Below are 25,345 nucleotides of genomic sequence, written 5' to 3'. Positions count from 1 at the left end.
GTCATAATCTTGTGTTTGTCTTTATCCATTTCATCCTTCTCTTTCTGCATTTGTTCTGCCAGGTTTTCTAGTTCTTTCCATTTCTCCACCATGTCTTCCTTTTCCTTTTCGGCCTCTTCTTTCTGTCTTCTGAATTGAAGAATGTCAGTGTCCAGTGCTTTTCTCTCTTCTTCCATTGCCACTCTGTCCATGTCTTCCTTTTCCTTCTGTTTTGTAATCTGCACTTCCAGCTCCTCAGCTTTCCTCTGTACCTCCAACCATTTGCTTTCAATATCACTTTTCTCTTTTTCCAGAGAAACTTTCGTTGTCTCAATCTCTTCATTTTGCTTTGATATCTGATCAGACATCTTCTCCAGTGCATCTTTCTGTCTCTGAGTGTCTTCCAGGAGGATCTTGTATTGCTCTTTCTCATTTTTTAGTTCTTTTTCAATTTCATTTAACTTTTGTCTGTCCATGCTGATCTTCTCTAGAGTATTTGTATTATCTTCCATTTCTCTCTGCATAGCTGCCTTTAGATGCTCAAAATCACTTCTCTCATTCTCCATCTTTTCTTTCTCAAGCTCAATCTCTCGGTTTTTAACTTCTAAATTGACCTTCATTTGGTTTACTTCCTTCTTCAAAGTACTTGTAATGTCCTTCTCTTTTTCCACATATTTCTTCTCCTCTTGTATTTCATTCGTTAACTGATTAATTTCTTCTCTCTCCTGTTTCATTTTCTCTCTGAGAGTGTCTTCAATTTGTTCAGTTTCAGCTTGCAGGTCAACTTTCATTCGATCTAAATCCCTTCTTTCCTCCTTTATCTTCTTCAAATCATCCTCCAGAATTTGCTTTTCTTCAATTATTTCAGTCTCTCGTTGTTCAAGTAGAAGTGTGTCAGTCATAATCTTGTGTTTGTCTTTATCCATTTCATCTTTCTCTTTCTGCATTTGTTCTCCCAGATTGTCTAGTTTTTGCCATTTCTCCACCAGGTCTTCCTTTTCCCTTTCAGCCTCTTCTTTCTGTCTTCTGAATTCAAGAATGTCAGTGTCCAGTGCTTTTCTCTCTTCTTCCATTGCCACTCTGTCCATGTCTTCCTTTTCCTTCTGTTTTGTAATCTGCACTTCCAGCTCCTCAGCTTTCCTCTGTACCTCCAACCATTTGCTTTCAATATCACTTTTCTCTTTCTCCAGAGAAACTTTCGTTGTCTCAATCTCTTCATTTTGCTTTGATATCTCATCAGACATCTTCTCCAGTGCATCTTTCTGTCTCTGAGTGTCTTCCAGGAGGATCTTGTATTGCTCTTTCTCGTTTTTTAGTTCTTTTTCAATTTCATTTAACTTTTGTCTGTCCATGCTGATCTTCTCTAGAGTATTTGTATTATCTTCCATTTCTCTCTGCATAGCTGCCTTTAGATGCTCAAAATCACTTCTCTCATTCTCCATCTTTTCTTTCTCAAGCTCAATCTCTCGGTTTTTAACTTCTAAATTGACCTTCATTTGGTTTACTTCCTTCTTCAAAGTACTTGTAATGTCCTTCTCTTTTTCCACATATTTCTTCTCTTCTTGTATTTCATTCGTTAACTGATTAATTTCTTCTCTCTCCTGTTTCATTTTCTCTCTGAGAGTGTCTTCAATTTGTTCAGTTTCAGCTTGCAGGTCAACTTTCATTCGATCTAAATCCCTTCTTTCCTCCTTTATCTTCTTCAAATCATCCTCCAGAATTTGCTTTTCTTCAATTATTTCAGTCTCTCGTTGTTCAAGTAGAAGTGTGTCAGTCATAATCTTGTGTTTGTCTTTATCCATTTCATCTTTCTCTTTCTGCATTTGTTCTCCCAGATTGTCTAGTTCTTTCCATTTCTCCACCATGTCTTCCTTTTCCTTTTCGGCCTCTTCTTTCTGTCTTCTGAATTCAAGGATGTCAGTGTCCAGTGTTTTTCTCTCTTCCTCAATTGCCACTCTGTCCATGTCTTCCTTTTCCTTCTGTTTTGTAATCTGCACTTCCAGCTCCTCAGCTTTCCTCTGTATCTCCAACCATTTGCTTTCAATATCACTTTTCTCTTTCTCCAGAGAAGCTTTCATTGTCTCAATCTCTTCATTTTGCTTTGATATCTCATCAGACATCTTCTCCAGTGCATCTTTCTGTCTCTGAGTGTCTTCCAGGAGGATCTTGTATTGCTCTTTCTCGTTTTTTAGTTCTTTTTCAATTTCATTTAACTTTTGTCTGTCCATGCTGATCTTCTCTAGAGTATTTGTATTATCTTCCATTTCTCTCTGCATAGCTGCCTTTAGATGCTCAAAATCACTTCTCTCATTCTCCATCTTTTCTTTCTCAAGCTCAATCTCTCGGTTTTTAACTTCTAAATTGACCTTCATTTGGTTTACTTCCTTCTTCAAAGTACTTGTAATGTCCTTCTCTTTTTCCACATATTTCTTCTCTTCTTGTATTTCATTCGTTAACTGATTAATTTCTTCTCTCTCCTGTTTCATTTTCTCTCTGAGAGTGTCTTCAATTTGTTCAGTTTCAGCTTGCAGGTCAACTTTCATTCGATCTAAATCCCTTCTTTCCTCCTTTATCTTCTTCAAATCATCCTCCAGAATTTGCTTTTCTTCAATTATTTCAGTCTCTCGTTGTTCAAGTAGAAGTGTGTCAGTCATAATCTTGTGTTTGTCTTTATCCATTTCATCTTTCTCTTTCTGCATTTGTTCTCCCAGATTGTCTAGTTCTTTCCATTTCTCCACCAGGTCTTCCTTTTCCTTTTCGGCCTCTTCTTTCTGTCTTCTGAATTCAAGGATGTCAGTGTCCAGTGTTTTTCTCTCTTCCTCAATTGCCACTCTGTCCATGTCTTCCTTTTCCTTCTGTTTTGTAATCTGCACTTCCAGCTCCTCAGCTTTCCTCTGTATCTCCAACCATTTGCTTTCAATATCACTTTTCTCTTTCTCCAGAGAAGCTTTCATTGTCTCAATCTCTTCATTTTGCTTTGATATCTCATCAGACATCTTCTCCAGTGCATCTTTCTGTCTCTGAGTGTCTTCCAGGAGGATCTTGTATTGCTCTTTCTCGTTTTTTAGTTCTTTTTCAATTTCATTTAACTTTTGTCTGTCCATGCTGATCTTCTCTAGAGTATTTGTATTATCTTCCATTTCTCTCTGCATAGCTGCCTTTAGATGCTCAAAATCACTTCTCTCATTCTCCATCTTTTCTTTCTCAAGCTCAATCTCTCGGTTTTTAACTTCTAAATTGACCTTCATTTGGTTTACTTCCTTCTTCAAAGTACTTGTAATGTCCTTCTCTTTTTCCACATATTTCTTCTCCTCTTGTATTTCATTCATTAACTGATTAATTTTTTCTCTCTCCTGTTTCATTTTCTCTCTGAGAGTGTCTTCAATGTGTTCAGTTTGAGCTTCCAGTTCAACTCTCATTTGATCTAAATCCCTTCTTTCCTCCATTATCTTCTTCAAACTAACCTCCAGAATTTGCTTTTCTTCAATTATTTCAGTCTCTCGTTGTTCAAGTAGAAGTGTGTCAGTCATAATCTTGTGTTTGTCTTTATCCATTTCATCCTTCTCTTTCTGCATTTGTTCTGCCAGGTTTTCTAGTTCTTTCCATTTCTCCACCATGTCTTCCTTTTCCTTTTCGGCCTCTTCTTTCTGTCTTCTGAATTCAAGAATGTCAGTGTCCAGTGCTTTTCTCTCTTCTTCCATTGCCACTCTGTCCATGTCTTCCTTTTCCTTCTGTTTTGTAATCTGCACTTCCAGCTCCTCAGCTTTCCTCTGTACCTCCAACCATTTGCTTTCAATATCACTTTTCTCTTTCTCCAGAGAAACTTTCGTTGTCTCAATCTCTTCATTTTGCTTTGATATCTCATCAGACATCTTCTCCAGTGCATCTTTCTGTCTCTGAGTGTCTTCCAGGAGGATCTTGTATTGCTCTTTCTCATTTTTTAGTTCTTTTTCAATTTCATTTAACTTTTGTCTGTCCATGCTGATCTTCTCTAGAGTATTTGTATTATCTTCCATTTCTCTCTGCATAGCTGCCTTTAGATGCTCAAAATCACTTCTCTCATTCTCCATCTTTTCTTTCTCAAGCTCAATCTCTCGGTTTTTAACTTCTAAATTGACCTTCATTTGGTTTACTTCCTTCTTCAAAGTACTTGTAATGTCCTTCTCTTTTTCCACATATTTCTTCTCCTCTTGTATTTCATTCGTTAACTGATTAATTTCTTCTCTCTCCTGTTTCATTTTCTCTCTGAGAGTGTCTTCAATTTGTTCAGTTTCAGCTTGCAGGTCAACTTTCATTCGATCTAAATCCCTTCTTTCCTCCTTTATCTTCTTCAAATCATCCTCCAGAATTTGCTTTTCTTCAATTATTTCAGTCTCTCGTTGTTCAAGTAGAAGTGTGTCAGTCATAATCTTGTGTTTGTCTTTATCCATTTCATCTTTCTCTTTCTGCATTTGTTCTCCCAGATTGTCTAGTTCTTTCCATTTCTCCACCAGGTCTTCCTTTTCCTTTTCGGCCTCTTCTTTCTGTCTTCTGAATTCAAGGATGTCAGTGTCCAGTGTTTTTCTCTCTTCCTCAATTGCCACTCTGTCCATGTCTTCCTTTTCCTTCTGTTTTGTAATCTGCACTTCCAGCTCCTCAGCTTTCCTCTGTATCTCCAACCATTTGCTTTCAATATCACTTTTCTCTTTCTCCAGAGAAGCTTTCATTGTCTCAATCTCTTCATTTTGCTTTGATATCTCATCAGACATCTTCTCCAGTGCATCTTTCTGTCTCTGAGTGTCTTCCAGGAGGATCTTGTATTGCTCTTTCTCGTTTTTTAGTTCTTTTTCAATTTCATTTAACTTTTGTCTGTCCATGCTGATCTTCTCTAGAGTATTTGTATTATCTTCCATTTCTCTCTGCATAGCTGCCTTTAGATGCTCAAAATCACTTCTCTCATTCTCCATCTTTTCTTTCTCAAGCTCAATCTCTCGGTTTTTAACTTCTAAATTGACCTTCATTTGGTTTACTTCCTTCTTCAAAGTACTTGTAATGTCCTTCTCTTTTTCCACATATTTCTTCTCCTCTTGTATTTCATTCGTTAACTGAATAATTTCTTCTCTCTCCTGTTTCATTTTCTCTCTGAGAGTGTCTTCAATTTGTTCAGTTTGAGCTACCAGTTCAACTCTCATTCGATCTAAATCCCTTCTTTCCTCCATTATCTTCTTCAAATTATCCTCCAGAATTTCCTTTTCTTCAATTATTTCAGTCTCTCTTTGCTCAAGTAAAAGTGCGTCACTCATCATCTTGTGTTTGGCTTTTTCTATTTCATCTTTCAAGCTCTCCAATCTCTTCATCTCTTTTTCCTTTTCTTTTTCTTCCTCTTCTTTCTTTTTTTTAATCTGCTGTTCCAACACCTCACCTCTCCTCTTCTTCTCTTTTTCTATATGTTCTTTCAGTATGCTATTTGCTTTTATTTGTTCTTCCAAGTTGGCTTTCGTTTGTTTTAATTCATCTCTGTCTCTGCTGAGTAGCTCCCTCATTTTCTCAGTTTCCTGTTTTTCCTGAATTATTTCATGCCTGAGTTCCTCCAATTTTTGTCGTTCCTTCTGTGTCCTCTCTTTGATTGTGTCATCCAGTCGAATTTTTACACTTTCCATTTCAGATTTCATATTTTCCAGAATTCTCCAGTCTTCTTCAATAGCCTCAGTTGTATTGTTCAGTTCTTGCTTTTGTCTATCAATTTCATCTTGAACCTGTTGTAGTTGATTCCTCTCCAAAACCAACCCATTTCTAAGCATTTCCACATCAACTTTTTGTTTTTGTACTTCAGCTTTAATAACCTCAAATTCTTGCTTTTCAAGTCTAATGTTTTCTTTCTCTTTTTCTACCCCTTCCTCCTTTCTGAGTACCTCCATTTTCATTTGTTCAAGGATCTGCTGCTTTCTCTCAATCTCTTCAATAATCCTTTTCTTTTCTGTATCATATTTCTGCTCTTCAAGATTTTGTTTTCCTCTCTGTAGTTCTGTAGTTATCACATCCAGCTCATGCTTCTTCTTTTGGATTATGTCTTGCAGTTCTTTGCCAGTTTGCCTCTGACTTTGTGTATTCCTCATCACTAGGTCTAGATCATTCTTATACCTTTGCAGTTCTTCATGGATTTTGGCAAGTTCTTCATTTTTCTTCTCTAACTCCATTGCTATTATATGGGTGTCGTCCAGGGCTTTTGCTGACTCCCTTTTTGCTGTTTGTTGTCTCTGTTTATCAGATTCTACCTTCACCATCTCTACCTCTTTCCTCTCTTTCCTAGTAGTTTCAATTTCTTCCTTTAGCTGTCCAAGACTTTCTCTTATTTTTTCAATTTCTTGAATCAGCCTTTGGATCTCAGTTTTCATTTTTTCCTTTTCTCCTGCCTCAGATTTGTGCTCTTCCATCCTCTGTTCCATGTCAGCCTTCAAATTCTGCACCATGTTTCTGATTCGCACAACCTCTATGATTAGTCTCTGTATCTGTGAACTTGTTTTTGTCTCATCTTCTAGACCTCTATAGTCTTCCTCTATTAAAAGCTGAAATTCATCTCTAGCTGTTTGAATTTCATCTCTCATTTGCTCCAATGCATGACTCTTTTGTTCAATTGCCTCTTTATCCATTTCAAGACCTTCTCTGGCTTTTGTTATCTCTGTTTTTATCCTCTCCATTTCTCCTTTTTTCCTTACAAATTCTCTTTTCTTTAGGTCCAGCTCTTTCTTCTCCATACTAATCTCAGACCTCACCAGTTCTAATTCTCCCATCTCACGTGTTGTCTTTTGAAGCTTTTCCTCCAATTCCTTTTTCTGCTTCTTAATTTCGCCCATTTCCACATTTACAGGTGTTAATTGTTGCATCTCAGCATCTTGCTTTTGTTTCAGAATATCAGCTATTTTTTGTTTTACTTCTTCCATTCCATGTTGTGTGTCTGCTTTACTCTCTTCAAGTTTCTGTACATGCAACTCAGCCTTCATATGCGCCAGTTTTTCCAGTTCTCTTTTGGCCTGTTCCATGCGGTTCTTACTGTCCTCTGTCTCTGAGACATCTTCAACATCATCTAAGCTTATCACTTCCATCCCTGTCCTTAACTTTACTAAAGTCATTGTTTTAACCTCCTCAGTCTTAATTTCCATGTCACTTGCAGTTTCTGATCTTAGTTTAATTGCTTTTTCCATTTCTGACATAGATGCCTCTAAGAGGTTATCTAAGATATCAGATTTTGTCTGTACATCAGCTTTTTCCTTTTCTAACAACTGATTCCCATTATAGATTTTTTGTTTTTCAAATTCTATCTTCTGTCTTTGTCTCTCCATATCAGCTCTATCTTGTTCAAACTCTCTTATTTTGCTTTCCATCTGTTCTTTTTCTCTTTGAATCTCATTTTTCTTTTGATCAAAGGATTCATTCATTTGGTGCTTCTGTGTCTCCATTTCTTGCCTCAAGTTTGCCAGTTCATCCTTTTGCTTTCTCAATGCCTTGGCCTCATTTTTCATTTTCCTCAACACTAATCTTATTTGTTCGATTTCTTGAATCAGTTTCTGCATCTCAGCATTCATTTGCTGGGCTTCACCTGTCTCCATTGCTGTGCTCTCTAGCTTGGTTTCCATGACATATTTGTTTTTTTGCATTACATCTTTAGCTCTTTCAATTTCTTGAATTAACCTCAGTAATTCAGCATTTATTTGCTTCCTTTCCTCCCCATCTCCATCACTCTCCATCATGCTAAGCTGATAATTCTCTCTTTCTTTCTGTAAATCAACTTTAAGTTGTTCCACCTCATGCTTTTCCCTACTGATTATGTCTCTTTTCTTTTCAAGTTCTTCTCTGCCACTCTCGATTTCTGCCATCATTTTCTCCACTTCATCTCGTTTCCTTGTGACCTGTCTCATCCTCTGATCAAGGTCTTTCTTTTTTCCGTCAATTTCAAACTTCATGAATGTGATTTCTCCCATCTCACGTTTTGTTTTGAGCATCTTATCCTCCAGTTCCTCTTTCTGTTTCCCTATTTCTGTTCGCAAACGATTAAGTTCTTCCATCTCCAATTTACTTTCTTGTCTTTTGGAGTCAAGATCTGCCTTTTGCATCAAAATGTCAGATTTCACCTGTTCTAGCTCTTCTCTCTCTGTTTTTGTCTCTGCTTCCTTTCTTTCAATCTCTTTTGTTTCTATTTGCAACAGAGCCTTTGCCTTTTCAAGTCTATTTATTTCTCTAATAATTGCTTCTATTTTTTCCTCATTTGCTTCTGTCTGTTTTTGTAACTCCATCTTCAGTTCATGAATCTTGTCGCTTTCTTCCTTTGCTGTTTTCTTATTTTTCACCAATTCCTCTTCTTCTCTCTGTAGTGTCATCCTTTCTTGTTCTAATCTTACCTCCTCTCTAATCATCTCTTCTTTTTGTTTTTGCATTTGTCCTTGTAAGAGTTGTAGCTCAGTATTTTTTGCCCTGATGAGACTCTTTTCATTTTCTATGTCATCCACTTGATGAAGCAGGCTTAGCTTAGTATTTACAAGTGCATCTCTCTCTTTTTGTATATCACTCATAATTTGTGCAGCGTCCTCCATCTGCTTCACATATTGCGTTTCAAAATCTTCTTTTCTTCCCTCTAACTCCCTCTCCCCTCTAACAGTAGATGTTGCTTCCAACTCGTTTGCCCATCTTTCAAGCATTTTAATCTTGCTATCTAGTTCTTTATTTTGTCGATCTACATCCAAAGTGGCTTTTTCGTGAATCCTCTGGAGTGCTTGTATTTCTGTCTCTTGAATTTGTTTTTCAGTTTTATGAGCTTTGCTTTGTGACTCCGCTTTTATTTTCTCTAATTCATCCCTTTCACGTTTTGTGTCTTCCTGTTGAAAAAGTATGGTTTCAAAATGTTTATCAAGTTTCGATTTTTGTTGTTTTAAGCCATCTATTTCTTTCTCCAATATTTGTCTAGTTCTTTCAATTGATTTCTTTTCATTAATTATTTCTTCTTTCAGATGTTGTATTTTTTCTTTCTCCTTCCTCAATTCATCCTTATTCAGTGCATCTCTCTCCACAGCAACCTTGAAACTGATTTCTATTAACTGCTTCTGCTCCTCTATGCCTGCTCGTTCTTTATCAAGATCCTGTCTTTCTCTTGTGATACTGATTTGCATTTGATTAAGAGCTTCATTTGCTTTGTCTAATGCTGATTGTAAGTTCTTTATTTTGTCAATATCATATTCTGTGTCTTGCTTTAGCTTTTCAAAAACATCAATGTCTTTTTTCAGCTTAGCCTTCATCTTTTGGACCTCATCTTTCGCATTTGACAACTCTTTCTTCTGAAGCTCATTATCTCTCTCGTTCTTCAGAGCATTGTGTAGACATTTATCAATTTCCTCTTTCTGATTAAAGATTTCTACTTTCTCCTTCTCAATGTTGTCCTTCTCCTTCCTTATAAGTTCCATCTCATCATGCACTTCTTTCCATAAATCATCTATTTTCTTTTGTTGTTTTTCAATTTTCGCTTCCTGGATTTCCAGTTCATGTTGTCTGAGATGTAATTCTTCTTTTTCATTTTCAATAACATTGATTTGTCTAAAGGTGTTTATATTCATCACTTCAAGATTGTGTTTCTCTTTCTGTATTTCTGTCAGAGTTGCCTCATTCTTTTGTCTTTCCTCATCAAGCTGTGTTTTAAGCTCTATTTTTGCTGTAGCTATGTCTTCCTTCTCTTTGTCCAGTTTGTGTTTTAATTGTTCAAGCATGTTTTTATCAGACTCAGTCCTTTGTTTCTGTTTTTCTATGTCATCTTGTATCCTTATAAGAATGTCATTCCTTCTAATGTTCTCTTCTGCAAAATGACTAATTTGGTCTCTCTCCATTTGAAGCTGGGCTCTTTCTTTCTGTGTGTCTTGCTTTAGCTTTGCAATTTCCTCTAACTCTATTTGTAGACCAACTTTTATTTTCTGTATGTCTTCCCTTTCCTCCTCACAAGCTTGTTTTTGCATTTTAAGATTCTCCAACTCTCTTACTACTTCCTGTTTCTTTTGTTCTACATCAGCTATAATGCTCTCCATTTGCTGTTTCTGCTCCATCATTTCCTTATTTTCCTTCTCAATATTAATCTTTTCTATCCTGATTGACTCCATCATAGTTTTGTGTTGCTGATTAAATTCAATCTTCCTCTGATCTAATTGGACCTTCTCCATTAAGATGATATTCTTCATGTCATTCAATTCTTTTTGCTGTTTCTGAATTTGGATATGGATCTGATCCATGTCATCTTGTTTTAGTTGTTGTTTTTCAATATCGTCTTTATCCATTGCCATCTCAGCCATGGTTGTCCTTAGTTCATATTTTTCCTCTTCAATTCTAACTTTGTCAGCTTCATCGACTTTTCTCTGCTTTTCCATCTCAGCATGCACTGCCTCTTGCATATCCTTCTTCTTTTTGGTTTCTTCAGTGAGCCTCTGATAATGACTCCATTCTTCCTGGAGTTTGGCTGCTGTTTCTTCAGTCTTCAGTTTTTCATCCTCTACTTGTTGCTTGAGCTTCTGAATACCATTAGCTTCTCTATACAGATCAGCTTTCATTGTCTGCAACATTTCACTGTCATCTAAAATAGTCTGTCTTTGAATTCTGATATCTTCTAACTGTCTATGAACATTAGCTTTACTCAACTCAATTTCATTTATGTCTCTCTGCAAAGCCTGTCTACTATTTAAAACAAATTCCTTCTCCATAAGTAGTTCCTGTTTTAAATGCTCCACGTGTTCTAACTCCATTTTAAGAGTGGCCCTTAAATTATTCTCTATTTTTTGTTTCTCTAACAGTTCAGCTCTTTCATTTTCAACATTGCTCATTTCATTCTTGGTAAATTCCATTACATCATCAACCTCTTTCTGGAGTTGGTCTAAATCAGCTTGCCTCTGTTCCAGCTGATTCATTTCCAGCTTGATGGTGTCCTTTAGGTCTTCCATCTCTTTCTGTTGTTTGAGAACATCTGTCTGTAACTGAGATAGCTCATTTTCTCTATGTGATATTTTCTTCCTCTCATTTTCAATATCAACTAGCTGCTCTGAAATTGATTCATGCATTTGTTTAAGAATTATTCTCTCCTGCTGTATGTCTGCTAGTGCAACAGCATAGCTTTCCCGTTGTTCAGAGATTTTGTTTTCTAAGTCTTCTTTGGATTTTGCAATCTCTGCTTTAGTTTTCTCCAGGTCTCTCTTTTCACTTTCAAGTAATAATTTTTCTGAATTAATTGTTTCCCTTTGATTTTCCACATCCGCTTGAATTCCATCCAGAATTTCTTTCTTTCTTTCAGTTTCCATAGCAAGGCGATCAATATTGTCTCCCTGATGTTGAAGCTGAATGGCAAACTCATCCAACCTTTTTTTGTCAATCTCTGCTTCTTGAGCTAAATTCTTAATTTTCTTAGATTCCATTTGAAGTTGTACTTTCATTTCCTTAATCATTTTCTTCTCATTCTCAATAGCTTGCTTTTGAAATCCAACATGATCTAACTCCCTGTTAATTTCATTTTTCTTTGCTTTAATGTCATCCACATCATTCCTTAACTTTTGTCTATCATTTTCAATCATCTCCTTTTCAGAAAGCAACTCTTCCTTCAAACGCTCCACATCTTTAATCTCTTTCTGTAGCATATTCTGGGTTTGTTGTATTTTTTCCATAATTTCAGCTCTTTCTTTTTCAAACGCAAGTTTCTCCTTCCTTGTGGTTGTCATCATATCATCCAGATCAGCCTTTGTCTTCTCAAATTTGTCCTTCTCATCGTCAATCATTTTTTTCTGAAGCTTCATGTTTTCTAAATCTTTCTCCAAATTTAATTTCTTTTTCTCCATCTCATCCATATCAATCTTCAGCAATTGTCTCCTATTTTCTATTGAGTCTGATTCACTAAGTACTTCTTTCCTTAGAAGCTCCATATATTCTCTTTCTCTTTGTAGACTCTCCTGCATTTCTTCTTTTTCTCGTATCAGTTCAACTTTTTCTCTCTCAAAATTGTTCTTTTCATACTGGAACTTATCAAAATTGTCATTAATTTCTTTTTCTAGATTGTCAATTTCAGACTTTCTCTGTTCAAGCAAATTCCTTTCAATACAAATGGTGTTCCTCACACCATCCATTTCTTTTTCTTGTTTATTAGTCTCTGCCTGCAGGCGTTCTAGATGTTCTTGTTCTTGTCTTAGTCTTTCTCTTTCATGGTCAACACTTTCTCTTTCTTTTTCTATTTTTTCAAGGCTAATTTCATTCCTTTTCCTTTCTTCAGCAATTTGGATTTCTAGGTCTTCTTTGGTTTTACTTATTTCTCTTTTGGTGTTCTCCAGGTCAGCCTTTTCCTCAGCAATCATTTCCTTATCATATTCAGCTGCTTCTCTTTCCTTTTGTATCGCAGCATAAAAACCATCCAGCTCTTCTTTTCTCTTTTGGTTTTCTTCAGCAGTTCTTCTGAGCTTTTCCTCCACCTTCACTTTGTCATTCTGTGTAGCTAGCTTTAGCTGCTCAATATATTCTGCTTCTCTGTCTAGCTCCATCTTCATCTTCTCTAACATTCTCTTCTCCTCAGAAAGAATTTCTTTCTCCTGTTTTATGTCCTCTGACTCTTTGATCAGCTTGGTTTTGTGTTGTTCCACATTGTCCATGTCTCTGTTAATCACTTGCATTTGCTTTTCTATTGCTTCCTTTTCATCAAGTAACTCTCTTCTCAGTCTCTCTACATTTTCCATCTCCCTTTCCAGTGCACCTCTTAAACTGCTCTCCATTTGCTGTTTCTCTTCAAGAATTTCAGACCTCTCTCTTTCAATGTTACTCTTTTCAGTCAGCAAGACGTCATCCACTACTTTCTTTTCTTTATTCAGTTCATCCCAATTCTGCTCAAGCTGTAGTTTTTCTGTCATTATAGTGTTTCTGATTTCATTTATTTCTTTTTGTTGTTTTGCAATCTCTTCTTGCATCTGCTCCAGTTCATCTTTTCTGAGTCTCAGTTGTTCCTTTTCAGTTTCAATATCAGTGGCTTGGCTTGATATGAACACCTTCATCTGCTCAAGTTTCTCTCTCTCTTTCTGGATGTCTGTTAGCGTGATTTTACCTTCTTCAAAATCCTCACGCATCCTTTTCAGATCTTCCATTTTCCTCCTTGCTTCTTCATTGAGATTTGCAGCATCGTCTCTCTCTTTTTGAAGTTGAGCAGCCATTTCTTCTACTCTCTTCCTTTCTCTAAGTGTTTCTTGTTTTAAGGTTTTAATGTTCTCAGCTTCGATGTGCAGTTCAGCTGTTTTCATTTCCAGTTGGTCCTTTTCATCCTCAATCATTTGTTTCTGGAGTTTTATGTTTTGTAAATCTTTCTCCAAATTGAATTTCATTTGCTCCATCTCATCCATATCTATCTTCAGCAACTGTCTGTTTTGTTCAATTATTTCTTTTTCACTGAGTGCTTCTTTTCTCAGATGCTCCATATTTTTCTTTTCACTCTGCAGATCAGTGTTCATTTTTTCTCTTTCTCTCATTATTTCTGCTTTTTCAATCTCAAGGTTCTTCTTTTCATCGTGCAATTGATCAAGAATCTGATTCATTTCATTGGTCTTTTGATCAATTTCAGACTTCGTCTTTTCAAGCAGAATCCTCTCAGCACTGATCGTGTTTCTCAAATCATCCATTTCTTTTTCTTGGTTTTTAGTCTCTGCCTGCAGGCGTTCTAGATGTTCTTGTTCTTGTCTTAGTCGTTCTCTTTCATGGTCAACACTTTCTCTTTCTTTTTCTATTTTTTCAAGGCTAATTTCATTCCTTTTCCTTTCTTCAGCAATTTGGATTTCTAGGTCTTCTTTGGTTTTACTTATTTCTCTTTTGGTGTTCTCCAGGTCAGCCTTTTCCTCAGCAATCATTTCCTTATCATATTCAGCTGCTTCTCTTTCCTTTTGTATCGCAGCATAAAAACCATCCAGCTCTTCTTTTCTCTTTTGGTTTTCTTCAGCAGTTCTTCTGAGCTTTTCCTCCACCTTCACTTTGTCATTCTGTGTAGCTAGCTTTAGCTGCTCAATATATTCTGCTTCTCTGTCTAGCTCCATCTTCATCTTCTCTAACATTCTCTTCTCCTCAGAAAGAATTTCTTTCTCCTGTTTTATGTCCTCTGACTCTTTGATCAGCTTGGTTTTGTGTTGTTCCACATTGTCCATGTCTCTGTTAATCACTTGCATTTGCTTTTCTATTGCTTCCTTTTCATCAAGTAACTCTCTTCTCAGTCTCTCTACATTTTCCATCTCCCTTTCCAGTGCACCTCTTAAACTGCTCTCCATTTGCTGTTTCTCTTCAAGAATTTCAGACCTCTCTCTTTCAATGTTACTCTTTTCAGTCAGCAAGACGTCATCCACTACTTTCTTTTCTTTATTCAGTTCATCCCAATTCTGCTCAAGCTGTAGTTTTTCTGTCATTATAGTGTTTCTGATTTCATTCATTTCTTTTTGTTGTTTTGCAATCTCTTCTTGCATCTGCTCCAGTTCATCTTTTCTGAGTCTCAGTTGTTCCTTTTCAGTTTCAATATCAGTGGCTTGGCTTGATATGAACACCTTCATCTGCTCAAGTTTCTCTCTCTCTTTCTGGATGTCTGTTAGCGTGATTTTACCTTCTTCAAAATCCTCACGCATCCTTTTCAGATCTTCCATTTTCCTCCTTGCTTCTTCATTGAGATTTGCAGCATCGTCTCTCTCTTTTTGAAGTTGAGCAGCCATTTCTTCTACTCTCTTCCTTTCTCTAAGTGTTTCTTGTTTTAAGGTTTTAATGTTCTCAGCTTCGATGTGCAGTTCAGCTGTTTTCATTTCCAGTTGGTCCTTTTCATCCTCAATCATTTGTTTCTGGAGTTTTATGTTTTGTAAATCTTTCTCCAAATTGAATTTCATTTGCTCCATCTCATCCATATCTATCTTCAGCAACTGTCTGTTTTGTTCAATTATTTCTTTTTCACTGAGTGCTTCTTTTCTCAGATGCTCCATATTTTTCTTTTCACTCTGCAGATCAGTGTTCATTTTTTCTCTTTCTCTCATTATTTCTGCTTTTTCAATCTCAAGGTTCTTCTTTTCATCGTGCAATTGATCAAGAATCTGATTCATTTCATTGGTCTTTTGATCAATTTCAGACTTCGTCTTTTCAAGCAGAATCCTCTCAGCACTGATCGTGTTTCTCAAATCATCCATTTCTTTTTCTTGGTTTTTAGTCTCTGCCTGCAGGCGTTCTAGATGTTCTTGTTCTTGTCTTAGTCGTTCTCTTTCATGGTCAACACTTTCTCTTTCTTTTTCTATTTTTTCAAGGCTAATTTCATTCCTTTTCCTTTCTTCAGCAATTTGGATTTCTAGGTCTTCTTTGGTTTTACTTATTTCTCTTTTGGTGTTCTCCAGGTCAGCCTTTTCCTCAGCAATCATTTCCTTATCATATTCAGCTGCTTCTCTTTCCTTTTGTATCGCAGCATAAAAACCATCCAGCTCTTCTTTTCTCTTTTGGTTTTCTTCAGCAGTTCTTCTGAGCTTTTCCTCCACCTTCACTTTGTCATTCTGTGTAGCTAGCTTTAGCTGCTCAATATATTCTGCTTCTCTGTCTAGCTCCATCTTCATCTTCTCTAACATTCTCTTCTCCTCAGAAAGAATTTCTTTCTCCTGTTTTATGTCCTCTGACTCTTTGATCAGCTTGGTTTTGTGTTGTTCCACATTGTCCATGTCTCTGTTAATCACTTGCATTTGCTTTTCTATTGCTTCCTTTTCATCAAGTAACTCTCTTCTCAGTCTCTCTACATTTTCCATCTCCCTTTCCAGTGCACCTCTTAAACTGCTCTCCATTTGCTGTTTCTCTTCAAGAATTTCAGACCTCTCTCTTTCAATGTTACTCTTTTCAGTCAGCAAGACGTCATCCACTACTTTCTTTTCTTTATTCAGTTCATCCCAATTCTGCTCAAGCTGTAGTTTTTCTGTCATTATAGTGTTTCTGATTTCATTCATTTCTTTTTGTTGTTTTGCAATCTCTTCTTGCATCTGCTCCAGTTCATCTTTTCTGAGTCTCAGTTGTTCCTTTTCAGTTTCAATATCAGTGGCTTGGCTTGATATGAACACCTTTATCTGCTCAAGTTTCTCTCTCTCTTTCTGGATGTCTGTTAGCGTGATTTTACCTTCTTCAAAATCCTCACGCATCCTTTTCAGATCTTCCATTTTCCTCCTTGCTTCTTCATTGAGATTTGCAGCATCGTCTCTCTCTTTTTGAAGTTGAGCAGCCATTTCTTCTACTCTCTTCCTTTCTCTAAGTGTTTCTTGTTTTAAGGTTTTAATGTTCTCAGCTTCGATGTGCAGTTCAGCTGTTTTCATTTCCAGTTGGTCCTTTTCATCCTCAATCATTTGTTTCTGGAGTTTTATGTTTTGTAAATCTTTCTCCAAATTGAATTTCATTTGCTCCATCTCATCCATATCTATCTTCAGCAACTGTCTGTTTTGTTCAATTATTTCTTTTTCACTGAGTGCTTCTTTTCTCAGATGCTCCATATTTTTCTTTTCACTCTGCAGATCAGTGTTCATTTTTTCTCTTTCTCTCATTATTTCTGCTTTTTCAATCTCAAGGTTCTTCTTTTCATCATGCAATTGATCAAGAATCTGATTCATTTCATTGGTCTTTTGATCAATTTCAGACTTCGTCTTTTCAAGCAGAATCCTCTCAGCACTGATCGTGTTTCTCAAATCATCCATTTCTTTTTCTTGGTTTTTAGTCTCTGCCTGCAGGCGTTCTAGATGTTCTTGTTCTTGTCTTAGTCGTTCTCTTTCATGGTCAACACTTTCTCTTTCTTTTTCTATTTTTTCAAGGCTAATTTCATTCCTTTTCCTTTCTTCAGCAATTTGGATTTCTAGGTCTTCTTTGGTTTTACTTATTTCTCTTTTGGTGTTCTCCAGGTCAGCCTTTTCCTCAGCAATCATTCCCTTATCATATTCAGCTGCTTCTCTTTCCTTTTGTATCGCAGCATAAAAACCATCCAGCTCTTCTTTTCTCTTTTGGTTTTCTTCAGCAGTTCTTCTGAGCTTTTCCTCCACCTTCACTTTGTCATTCTGTGTAGCTAGCTTTAGCTGCTCAATATATTCTGCTTCTCTGTCTAGCTCCATCTTCATCTTCTCTAACATTCTCTTCTCCTCAGAAAGAATTTCTTTCTCCTGTTTTATGTCCTCTGACTCTTTGATCAGCTTGGTTTTGTGTTGTTTCACATTGTCCATGTCTCTGTTAATCACTTGCATTTGCTTTTCTATTGCTTCCTTTTCATCAAGTAACTCTCTTCTCAGTCTCTCTACATTTTCCATCTCCCTTTCCAGTGCTCCTCTCAAACTGCTCTCCATTTGCTGTTTCTCTTCAAGAATTTCAGACCTCTCTCTTTCAATGTTACTCTTTTCAGTCAGCAAGACGTCATCCACTACTTTCTTTTCTTTATTCAGTTCATCCCAATTCTGCTCAAGCTGTAGTTTTTCTGTCATTATAGTGTTTCTGATTTCATTCATTTCTTTTTGTTGTTTTGCAATCTCTTCTTGCATCTGCTCCAGTTCATCTTTTCTGAGTCTCAGTTGTTCCTTTTCAGTTTCAATATCAGTGGCTTGGCTTGATATGAACACCTTCATCTGCTCAAGTTTCTCTCTCTCTTTCTGGATGTCTGTTAGCGTGATTTTACCTTCTTCAAAATCCTCACGCATCCTTTCTAGATCTTCCATTTTCCTCCTTGCTTCTTCATTGAGATTTGTAGCATCGTCTCTCTCTTTTTGAAGTTGAGCAGCCATTTCTTCTACTCTCTTCCTTTCTCTAAGTGTTTCTTGTTTTAAGGTTTTAATGTTCTCAGCTTCGATGTGCAGTTCAGCTGTTTTCATTTCCAGTTGGTCCTTTTCATCCTCAATCATTTGTTTCTGGAGTTTTATGTTTTGTAAATCTTTCTCCAAATTGAATTTCATTTGCTCCATCTCATCCATATCTATCTTCAGCAACTGTCTGTTTTGTTCAATTATTTCTTTTTCACTGAGTGCTTCTTTTCTCAGATGCTCCATATTTTTCTTTTCACTCTGCAGATCAGTGTTCATTTTTTCTCTTTCTCTCATTATTTCTGCTTTTTCAATCTCAAGGTTCTTCTTTTCATCATGCAATTGATCAAGAATCTGATTCATTTCATTGGTCTTTTGATCAATTTCAGACTTCGTCTTTTCAAGCAGAATCCTCTCAGCACTGATCGTGTTTCTCAAATCATCCATTTCTTTTTCTTGGTTTTTAGTCTCTGCCTGCAGGCGTTCTAGATGTTCTTGTTCTTGTCTTAGTCGTTCTCTTTCATGGTCAACACTTTCTCTTTCTTTTTCTATTTTTTCAAGGCTAATTTCATTCCTTTTCCTTTCTTCAGCAATTTGGATTTCTAGGTCTTCTTTGGTTTTACTTATTTCTCTTTTGGTGTTCTCCAGGTCAGCCTTTTCCTCAGCAATCATTCCCTTATCATATTCAGCTGCTTCTCTTTCCTTTTGTATCGCAGCATAAAAACCATCCAGCTCTTCTTTTCTCTTTTGGTTTTCTTCAGCAGTTCTTCTGAGCTTTTCCTCCACCTTCACTTTGTCATTCTGTGTAGCTAGCTTTAGCTGCTCAATATATTCTGCTTCTCTGTCTAGCTCCATCTTCATCTTCTCTAACATTCTCTTCTCCTCAGAAAGAATTTCTTTCTCCTGTTTTATGTCCTCTGACTCTTTGATCAGCTTGGTTTTGTGTTGTTTCACATTGTCCATGTCTCTGTTAATCACTTGCATTTGCTTTTCTATTGCTTCCTTTTCATCAAGTAACTCTCTTCTCAGTCTCTCTACATTTTCCATCTCCCTTTCCAGTGCTCCTCTCAAACTGCTCTCCATTTGCTGTTTCTCTTCAAGAATTTCAGACCTCTCTCTTTCAATGTTACTCTTTTCAGTCAGCAAGACGTCATCCACTACTTTCTTTTCTTTATTCAGTTCATCCCAATTCTGCTCAAGCTGTAGTTTTTCTGTCATTATAGTGTTTCTGATTTCATTCATTTCTTTTTGTTGTTTTGCAATCTCTTCTTGCATCTGCTCCAGTTCATCTTTTCTGAGTCTCAGTTGTTCCTTTTCAGTTTCAATATCAGTGGCTTGGCTTGATATGAACACCTTCATCTGCTCAAGTTTCTCTCTCTCTTTCTGGATGTCTGTTAGCGTGATTTTACCTTCTTCAAAATCCTCACGCATCCTTTCTAGATCTTCCATTTTCCTCCTTGCTTCTTCATTGAGATTTGTAGCATCGTCTCTCTCTTTTTGAAGTTGAGCAGCCATTTCTTCTACTCTCTTCCTTTCTCTAAGTGTTTCTTGTTTTAAGGTTTTAATGTTCTCAGCTTCGATGTGCAGTTCAGCTGTTTTCATTTCCAGTTGGTCCTTTTCATCCTCAATCATTTGTTTCTGGAGTTTTATGTTTTGTAAATCTTTCTCCAAATTGAATTTCATTTGCTCCATCTCATCCATATCTATCTTCAGCAACTGTCTGTTTTGTTCAATTATTTCTTTTTCACTGAGTGCTTCTTTTCTCAGATGCTCCATATTTTTCTTTTCACTCTGCAGATCAGTGTTCATTTTTTCTCTTTCTCTCATTATTTCTGCTTTTTCAATCTCAAGGTTCTTCTTTTCATCGTGCAATTGATCAAGAATCTGATTCATTTCATTGGTCTTTTGATCAATTTCAGACTTCATCTTTTCAAGCAGAATCCTCTCAGCACTGATCGTGTTTCTCAAATCATCCATTTCTTTTTCTTGGTTTTTAGTCTCTGCCTGCAGGCGTTCTAGATGTTCTTGTTCTTGTCTTAGTCGTTCTCTTTCATGGTCAACACTTTCTCTTTCTTTTTCTATTTTTTCAAGGCTAATTTCATTCCTTTTCCTTTCTTCAGCAATTTGGATTTCTAGGTCTTCTTTGGTTTTACTTATTTCTCTTTTGGTGTTCTCCAGGTCAGCCTTTTCCTCAGCAATCATTTCCTTATCATATTCAGCTGCTTCTCTTTCCTTTTGTATCGCAGCATAAAAACCATCCAGCTCTTCTTTTCTCTTTTGGTTTTCTTCAGCAGTTCTTCTGAGCTTTTCCTCCACCTTCACTTTGTCATTCTGTGTAGCTAGCTTTAGCTGCTCAATATATTCTGCTTCTCTGTCTAGCTCCATCTTCATCTTCTCTAGCATTCTCTTCTCCTCAGAAAGAATTTCTTTCTCCTGTTTTATGTCCTCTGACTCTTTGATCAGCTTGGTTTTGTGTTGTTTCACATTGTCCATGTCTCTGTTAATCACTTGCATTTGCTTTTCTATTGCTTCCTTTTCATCAAGTAACTCTCTTCTCAGTCTCTCTACATTTTCCATCTCCCTTTCCAGTGCTCCTCTCAAACTGCTCTCCATTTGCTGTTTCTCTTCAAGAATTTCAGACCTCTCTCTTTCAATGTTACTCTTTTCAGTCAGCAAGACGTCATCCACTACTTTCTTTTCTTTATTCAGTTCATCCCAATTCTGCTCAAGCTGTAGTTTTTCTGTCATTATAGTGTTTCTGATTTCATTCATTTCTTTTTGTTGTTTTGCAATCTCTTCTTGCATCTGCTCCAGTTCATCTTTTCTGAGTCTCAGTTGTTCCTTTTCAGTTTCAATATCAGTGGCTTGGCTTGATATGAACACCTTCATCTGCTCAAGTTTCTCTCTCTCTTTCTGGATGTCTGCCAGCATAATCTTACTTTGTTCTTGTTCAGCAATTTGACTGCTTAATATTTCATTTGCTCTTGCTAGCTCTCTCTTTGAGACCTTAAGATCTTGTATTTCTACTTTGAGCTTGTCTCTCTCAAATTTAAGTGCTTGCTTTTCTTCATGATCAGCATTCAATCTGTTTGGGTCTTTTGCTTTTCTGTTAATTTCCTCAGAAAGATGTGCAGCAGCATCTTTCTGTTTTTGAAGTTCAGCCATTTCTTTAGCAATCATGTATTTATCTGACTCTAGTTGTTGTGTCTGCTTTTCTATCTGAGCATGCATTGCATCTAAGGCTTCGTTTTTCCATCTGGTCTCCTCTAGAAGACTGTTAATACTCTCTTTCTCTTTAAGAACCTGTCTTGCCATCTCTTCTACTTTTAGCCTTTCATTCTGTGTTTCTAGCTTCATTTTCTCAATGTGCTCAGTTTCTTTTTTTAGCTGGGATTTCATTAATAATTCCTTGTCATTGTGCTTTTGTAACTGGAGTTCTAAGTCTTTAACAAGTTTTATGTTCTCTTGTTTGACATCTTTGAGTTCCAACTCTGTCTTCTCATTTTGTTGCATAATGTTTTTCAGTCTCTCCTCTACCTCTTCTCTTTGTCGCTGTATCATATTACCCATGACTTCTAACTCTCCGCGTTCTCTTATATTCTTTTCCTCTCTGTATTGCAAGTCTCTTTTTCTTCGTTGCATTTCAATCTTTAACATTCTTATCTCATCCTTCTCTCTCCTGATGGATTCTTTGTTTTGTTCCATTTCCTTTTTTAGCCTTCGCAGCATCTCTCTAATTTGTTCAATTTCTACCATGAGCCTCTGCATTTCAGCATTCATCTGGTCTTTGTGTCCTGCTTCCTCCTGACTCTCTGCCATCTTGTTTTCCAACTGAAATTTTGTGTTCCATACAATTTCTCTGGTTCTTTCAATCTGGTTAATCAGTTTGATTATCTCAGCATTTATCTCTTCATTTTCTTCCATATCTAGACCTCTCTCTTCTACTCTAATCTCAAACTCTTCCCTTGCTCTTTGGATCTCTGCTTTAACACATTCCATCTCATATCTTTCCTTCTCAGTCTCTGCCTTTTTATGTTCCATTTCTTCCTTTGCCCTCTGCATTTCTATCCTCATCCTGTCCATCTCCTCTTTTTTCCTCAATGTTTGTTTCATTCTTTGATCAAGCTCTTTTTTCTTCCTGTCCATTTCTTTTTTCATGAGTTCCATCTCTCTTATATCTCGTTTTGCCTTTTGCATCCTTGCTTCCAATTCCTCTCTTTGTTGTTGTATTTCTTCCTTGACTAGTAGCATCTTTTCCATCTCTGTTTTTGCTAGTTCCATTTTATTTTCAACATCTTCTTTTTGCCTTAGTATTTCAGCCCTCATCTGCTCCATTTCATCCTTCTCTGTCTTATTCTCTGCAATTTTATCTTCAAGCTCCTCTTTTTGTCGCTGCAGCTCTGCCTTCAATTGCTCAAGTTTATCCATTTCTTTCTTTGCATTTTCCATTTTGGCCTCTACTTCCTCCCTCTGTTTTGTTAACTGCACTTTCATGTCTTGGATCTGAATCACCTCATTCTTCATCTCCTCCATCTTTTTATTCATGTCCTCCTTCTCTCTCTGCAATTTCTCTCTGTCCTCCTGTTCTTCTCTTTCAGTCTCTTCCCAAAGTCGTTCCATTTCTTCTCTCAGTCTGTTAAGTTCATCTTTGACTTTTTCATATGGCTCTTTTTCTTTCTCTGTCACCACACGGATCCTCTCCAGATGTTCTCTTTGAAGCTCAACTTCTTCTCGATTTTGTCTTATGATATCTTCTGCCTGTCTGACCTGTTCTAGTCTACTTCTTATATCTTCCCTTTGCTCTTGAATCTCAATCATCATCTGCTCTAATCTTTCCTTGTCTTGCCTAAATACATCATTGTTTCTGTGTAGGGCTGCTTTTTCTCTTTCCAGCTCAGCCCTGAGTCTATCAAGTTCTTCCCTTTCTCTCTGCTGCTTGTCCTGCCTCTCTACATCATCTTTCATGTTATCATATTGCTTCTTTTCTATGTCCTCCTTCATCTTCTGCATCTGGAATTGAAGCTTTTCTAGCTCTTGCCTCTCTTTTTCTATCTCACTTGAGTGTCTTTCCTGGATGACCATTTCCTTCTGCAGAGTAGCTTTGAGTTGCTCAGTCACGATTCTCTCTTCCTGTACTTCCTGCAGAATTGTCTGCAAGCTATCTTTCTCAGTGTCCCTTGTTGTCTGTAATGCTGTTTGAGCTCTTTGTATCTCATCATTTATTTGTTCCAGTTCCTCCTTCTTCCTTTGTATCTCAGCTCTTTGTTCCAACTCCTCCTTCACTGTTTCATACCTTCTCTTTTCCATCTCCTCTTTTTGCTTTTTAAAAAGCAGTTCTGCTTCCTGTGCTGCAAACTGGGCTTGATTTGCCTCATCCATAGCTATTTTTGCTGCTGCAGTCTTATTATCCATTTCTGCCATTTGATTCTGTAGCTCATTCCTCATTTGGCTAATTTCTTTAATCTTTTGTTCAATCATTTCTTTTTCTCTCTCAATCTCATGCTTCTCTCTTTCTATTTCAGTCTTGATACATGATAACTCTTCAAATTTAGCCTTAACCTCATCCATTTGTTTGTTGGCAGCTTCTCTGTCATTTGTGATTTGAATTTTCAGCATTTCAAAACCCTCCTTTTCTTGCAATAATTCTTGTTTACTCTTTTCTGTATCCTCCTTGACTATCTGAAATTCATCCCGCAGTTGATTAAGTCTATCTCTGTCTAGCTGCATTTTTTCTCTCATCTCAAGGTCTTCTTTCTCAGTCTCATGCCACCTACACTCCATTTCCTCCTTCACTCGAATGATCTCATATTTAATAAGCTCACATTGCTCCATTTCTCTTTTGACACTGCCCCTTTTCCTTTCCAAGTCATCTCTCTCTTCCCCTAACTTCACTTCCATCTCGTCCATGTTTTCTTTTGCTTGTTTTGTCTCTCTTACCTTTTTCTCTATATCTTCTATTTGAGTTTGAATGTCAGCTTTCATTTTTTCCATTTTTTCATTCTCCCGTATTGTGATTTCCTTGCATGTCTCCATCTCCTCTTGTGCTCGGACTGTTTCATGCTGAACTCTCTCTAGCTCTTCTCTTTCCCTTAGTATTTCATCTTGTTTTCTTCTAAGATTCTCTTTTTCTGTCTTTATCTCAGCATTTACTTGTTCAATTATTTCCTTTTCTTGTCGAACCGCCTCCTTTATCCAAATGATCTCCTCTTTCACTCTCTCCACTCTTGCTCTTTCAAGATCATTGGCCTTCTGAAGTTCTGTTTTGATTGCCTCCAATTCATCTCTCTCCCTCTGTAATTGTGCTCTGTGCTCTAACTCCTCTGTCATTATTTCATACCTTCTTTTTTCTAACTCCTCTTTAGCTTTACGTGTATCATCCCTCTGCTTTTCCAGAACCTCCTTTTCATTCTGAATCATCACTTTATTCCAGTCCAGTTTTTCATTTGCTCGCTTTACTTCCTCAATCTTGGTCTCAATGGATGCATTTTGCAACTGTAGATCTGCCTTGGCCTGTTCCACCTTTTCCCACTCTTGCTTCACTAACTCTCCATTTAGTGCTAACTCCTCTCTTTCATTTTTAATCTTGTACATAATCTGTTCCAACTCCTTTTCTTTTCTCGAGGCCTCTTGACATCTTTTCTCTAAGAGGTTTTTCTCATGAAGCATTTCAGCTCTCATTTGGTTTATTCTGTCATTTTCTAGTTTTGACTCTTCTCTGTTCTTCCTGATCTCGTCTTTTGCTTTCTGAACTTCAGCCTTCACATTTGTCAACTCATCTTTCTCTTTTTGGATAACAGACCTCCGTTCCAATTCTTCCTTCTCTGTTTCATGCCATCTTTGCTCCATCTCCTCTTTCACTCTGTGGATCTCATTTTTTATTTGTTGAAATTGCTCTTTTTGTCTTTTAATGTCATCCCTTTTCCTGTCTATATCATTACGCTCTTCTTCAAGCTCAGCTCTCAGCTGATCCATTTTGTCTTTAGCTTGTTTTGTTTCCTCAACTTTCTTTTCTATCTCATGTATTTGCCACTGTATGGCAGTTTTCATTTCCTCCATCCTGTCCTTCTCATACTTTGTAATTTCACGACTGCTCTCCATTTCCTCTTTTGCTTTCAATGTTTCATACTTCATTATTTCTATGTTCTGTCTCTCTCTCACGATTTCATCACATTTTTGTTCCAGGGAATACCTCTCTCTTTGCAGGTCTGATTTCATTTGCTCAATCAAGTCTTTTTCTTGGTTTATCTCCTCCCTGTTTTGCTGCATCATTTCATTGACATGCTGTAGTTGCATCCTCATTTCTGCCAGCATGCTTTCAAGCTGTCTTTTCTCTTCCGTCATCCTACCAATCTCATCTTGTTGTCGCCTGATTCTTTCCCTCATATTGTCTATCTCATTTTTCTCTCGTTTTGTTCCTTCCCACAGTTTCTCAATCTGTTCTATGGCTCGCATTGTCTCCAGTCTTCGTCTCTTCAGTGAGTCTTTCTTAAAATGTTTGTCAGCCTCCTCCCTTTTTTTCTCTCCAGACAATGTATCCACTTCTGTCTGAGTATACTTGCTGTTTCGTTGTCGCCATT

The 25,345-nt window shown here is 37.0% G+C and overlaps 1 protein-coding gene across 2 annotated transcripts in view; it reads right to left on the bottom strand.

Moving 5' to 3' along the window:
- Positions 1 to 25,345, bottom strand: part of LOC140552027 (uncharacterized) — a 52,350-nt gene that overhangs the window by 24,393 nt on the left and 2,612 nt on the right. For both annotated transcript variants that reach the window (XM_072675926.1, XM_072675927.1), the window contains exon 4: positions 1 to 25,345. This exon is cut by the window's left edge and continues 24,393 nt beyond it. In XM_072675926.1, the coding sequence (XP_072532027.1) occupies positions 1 to 25,345 (25,345 nt within the window).

The sequence above is a fragment of the Salminus brasiliensis genome, chromosome 3 (genome assembly GCF_030463535.1).
Source record: "Salminus brasiliensis chromosome 3, fSalBra1.hap2, whole genome shotgun sequence".
NCBI lineage: Eukaryota > Metazoa > Chordata > Actinopteri > Characiformes > Bryconidae > Salminus > Salminus brasiliensis.
This window is presented reverse-complemented; position numbering and strand designations above follow the sequence as displayed.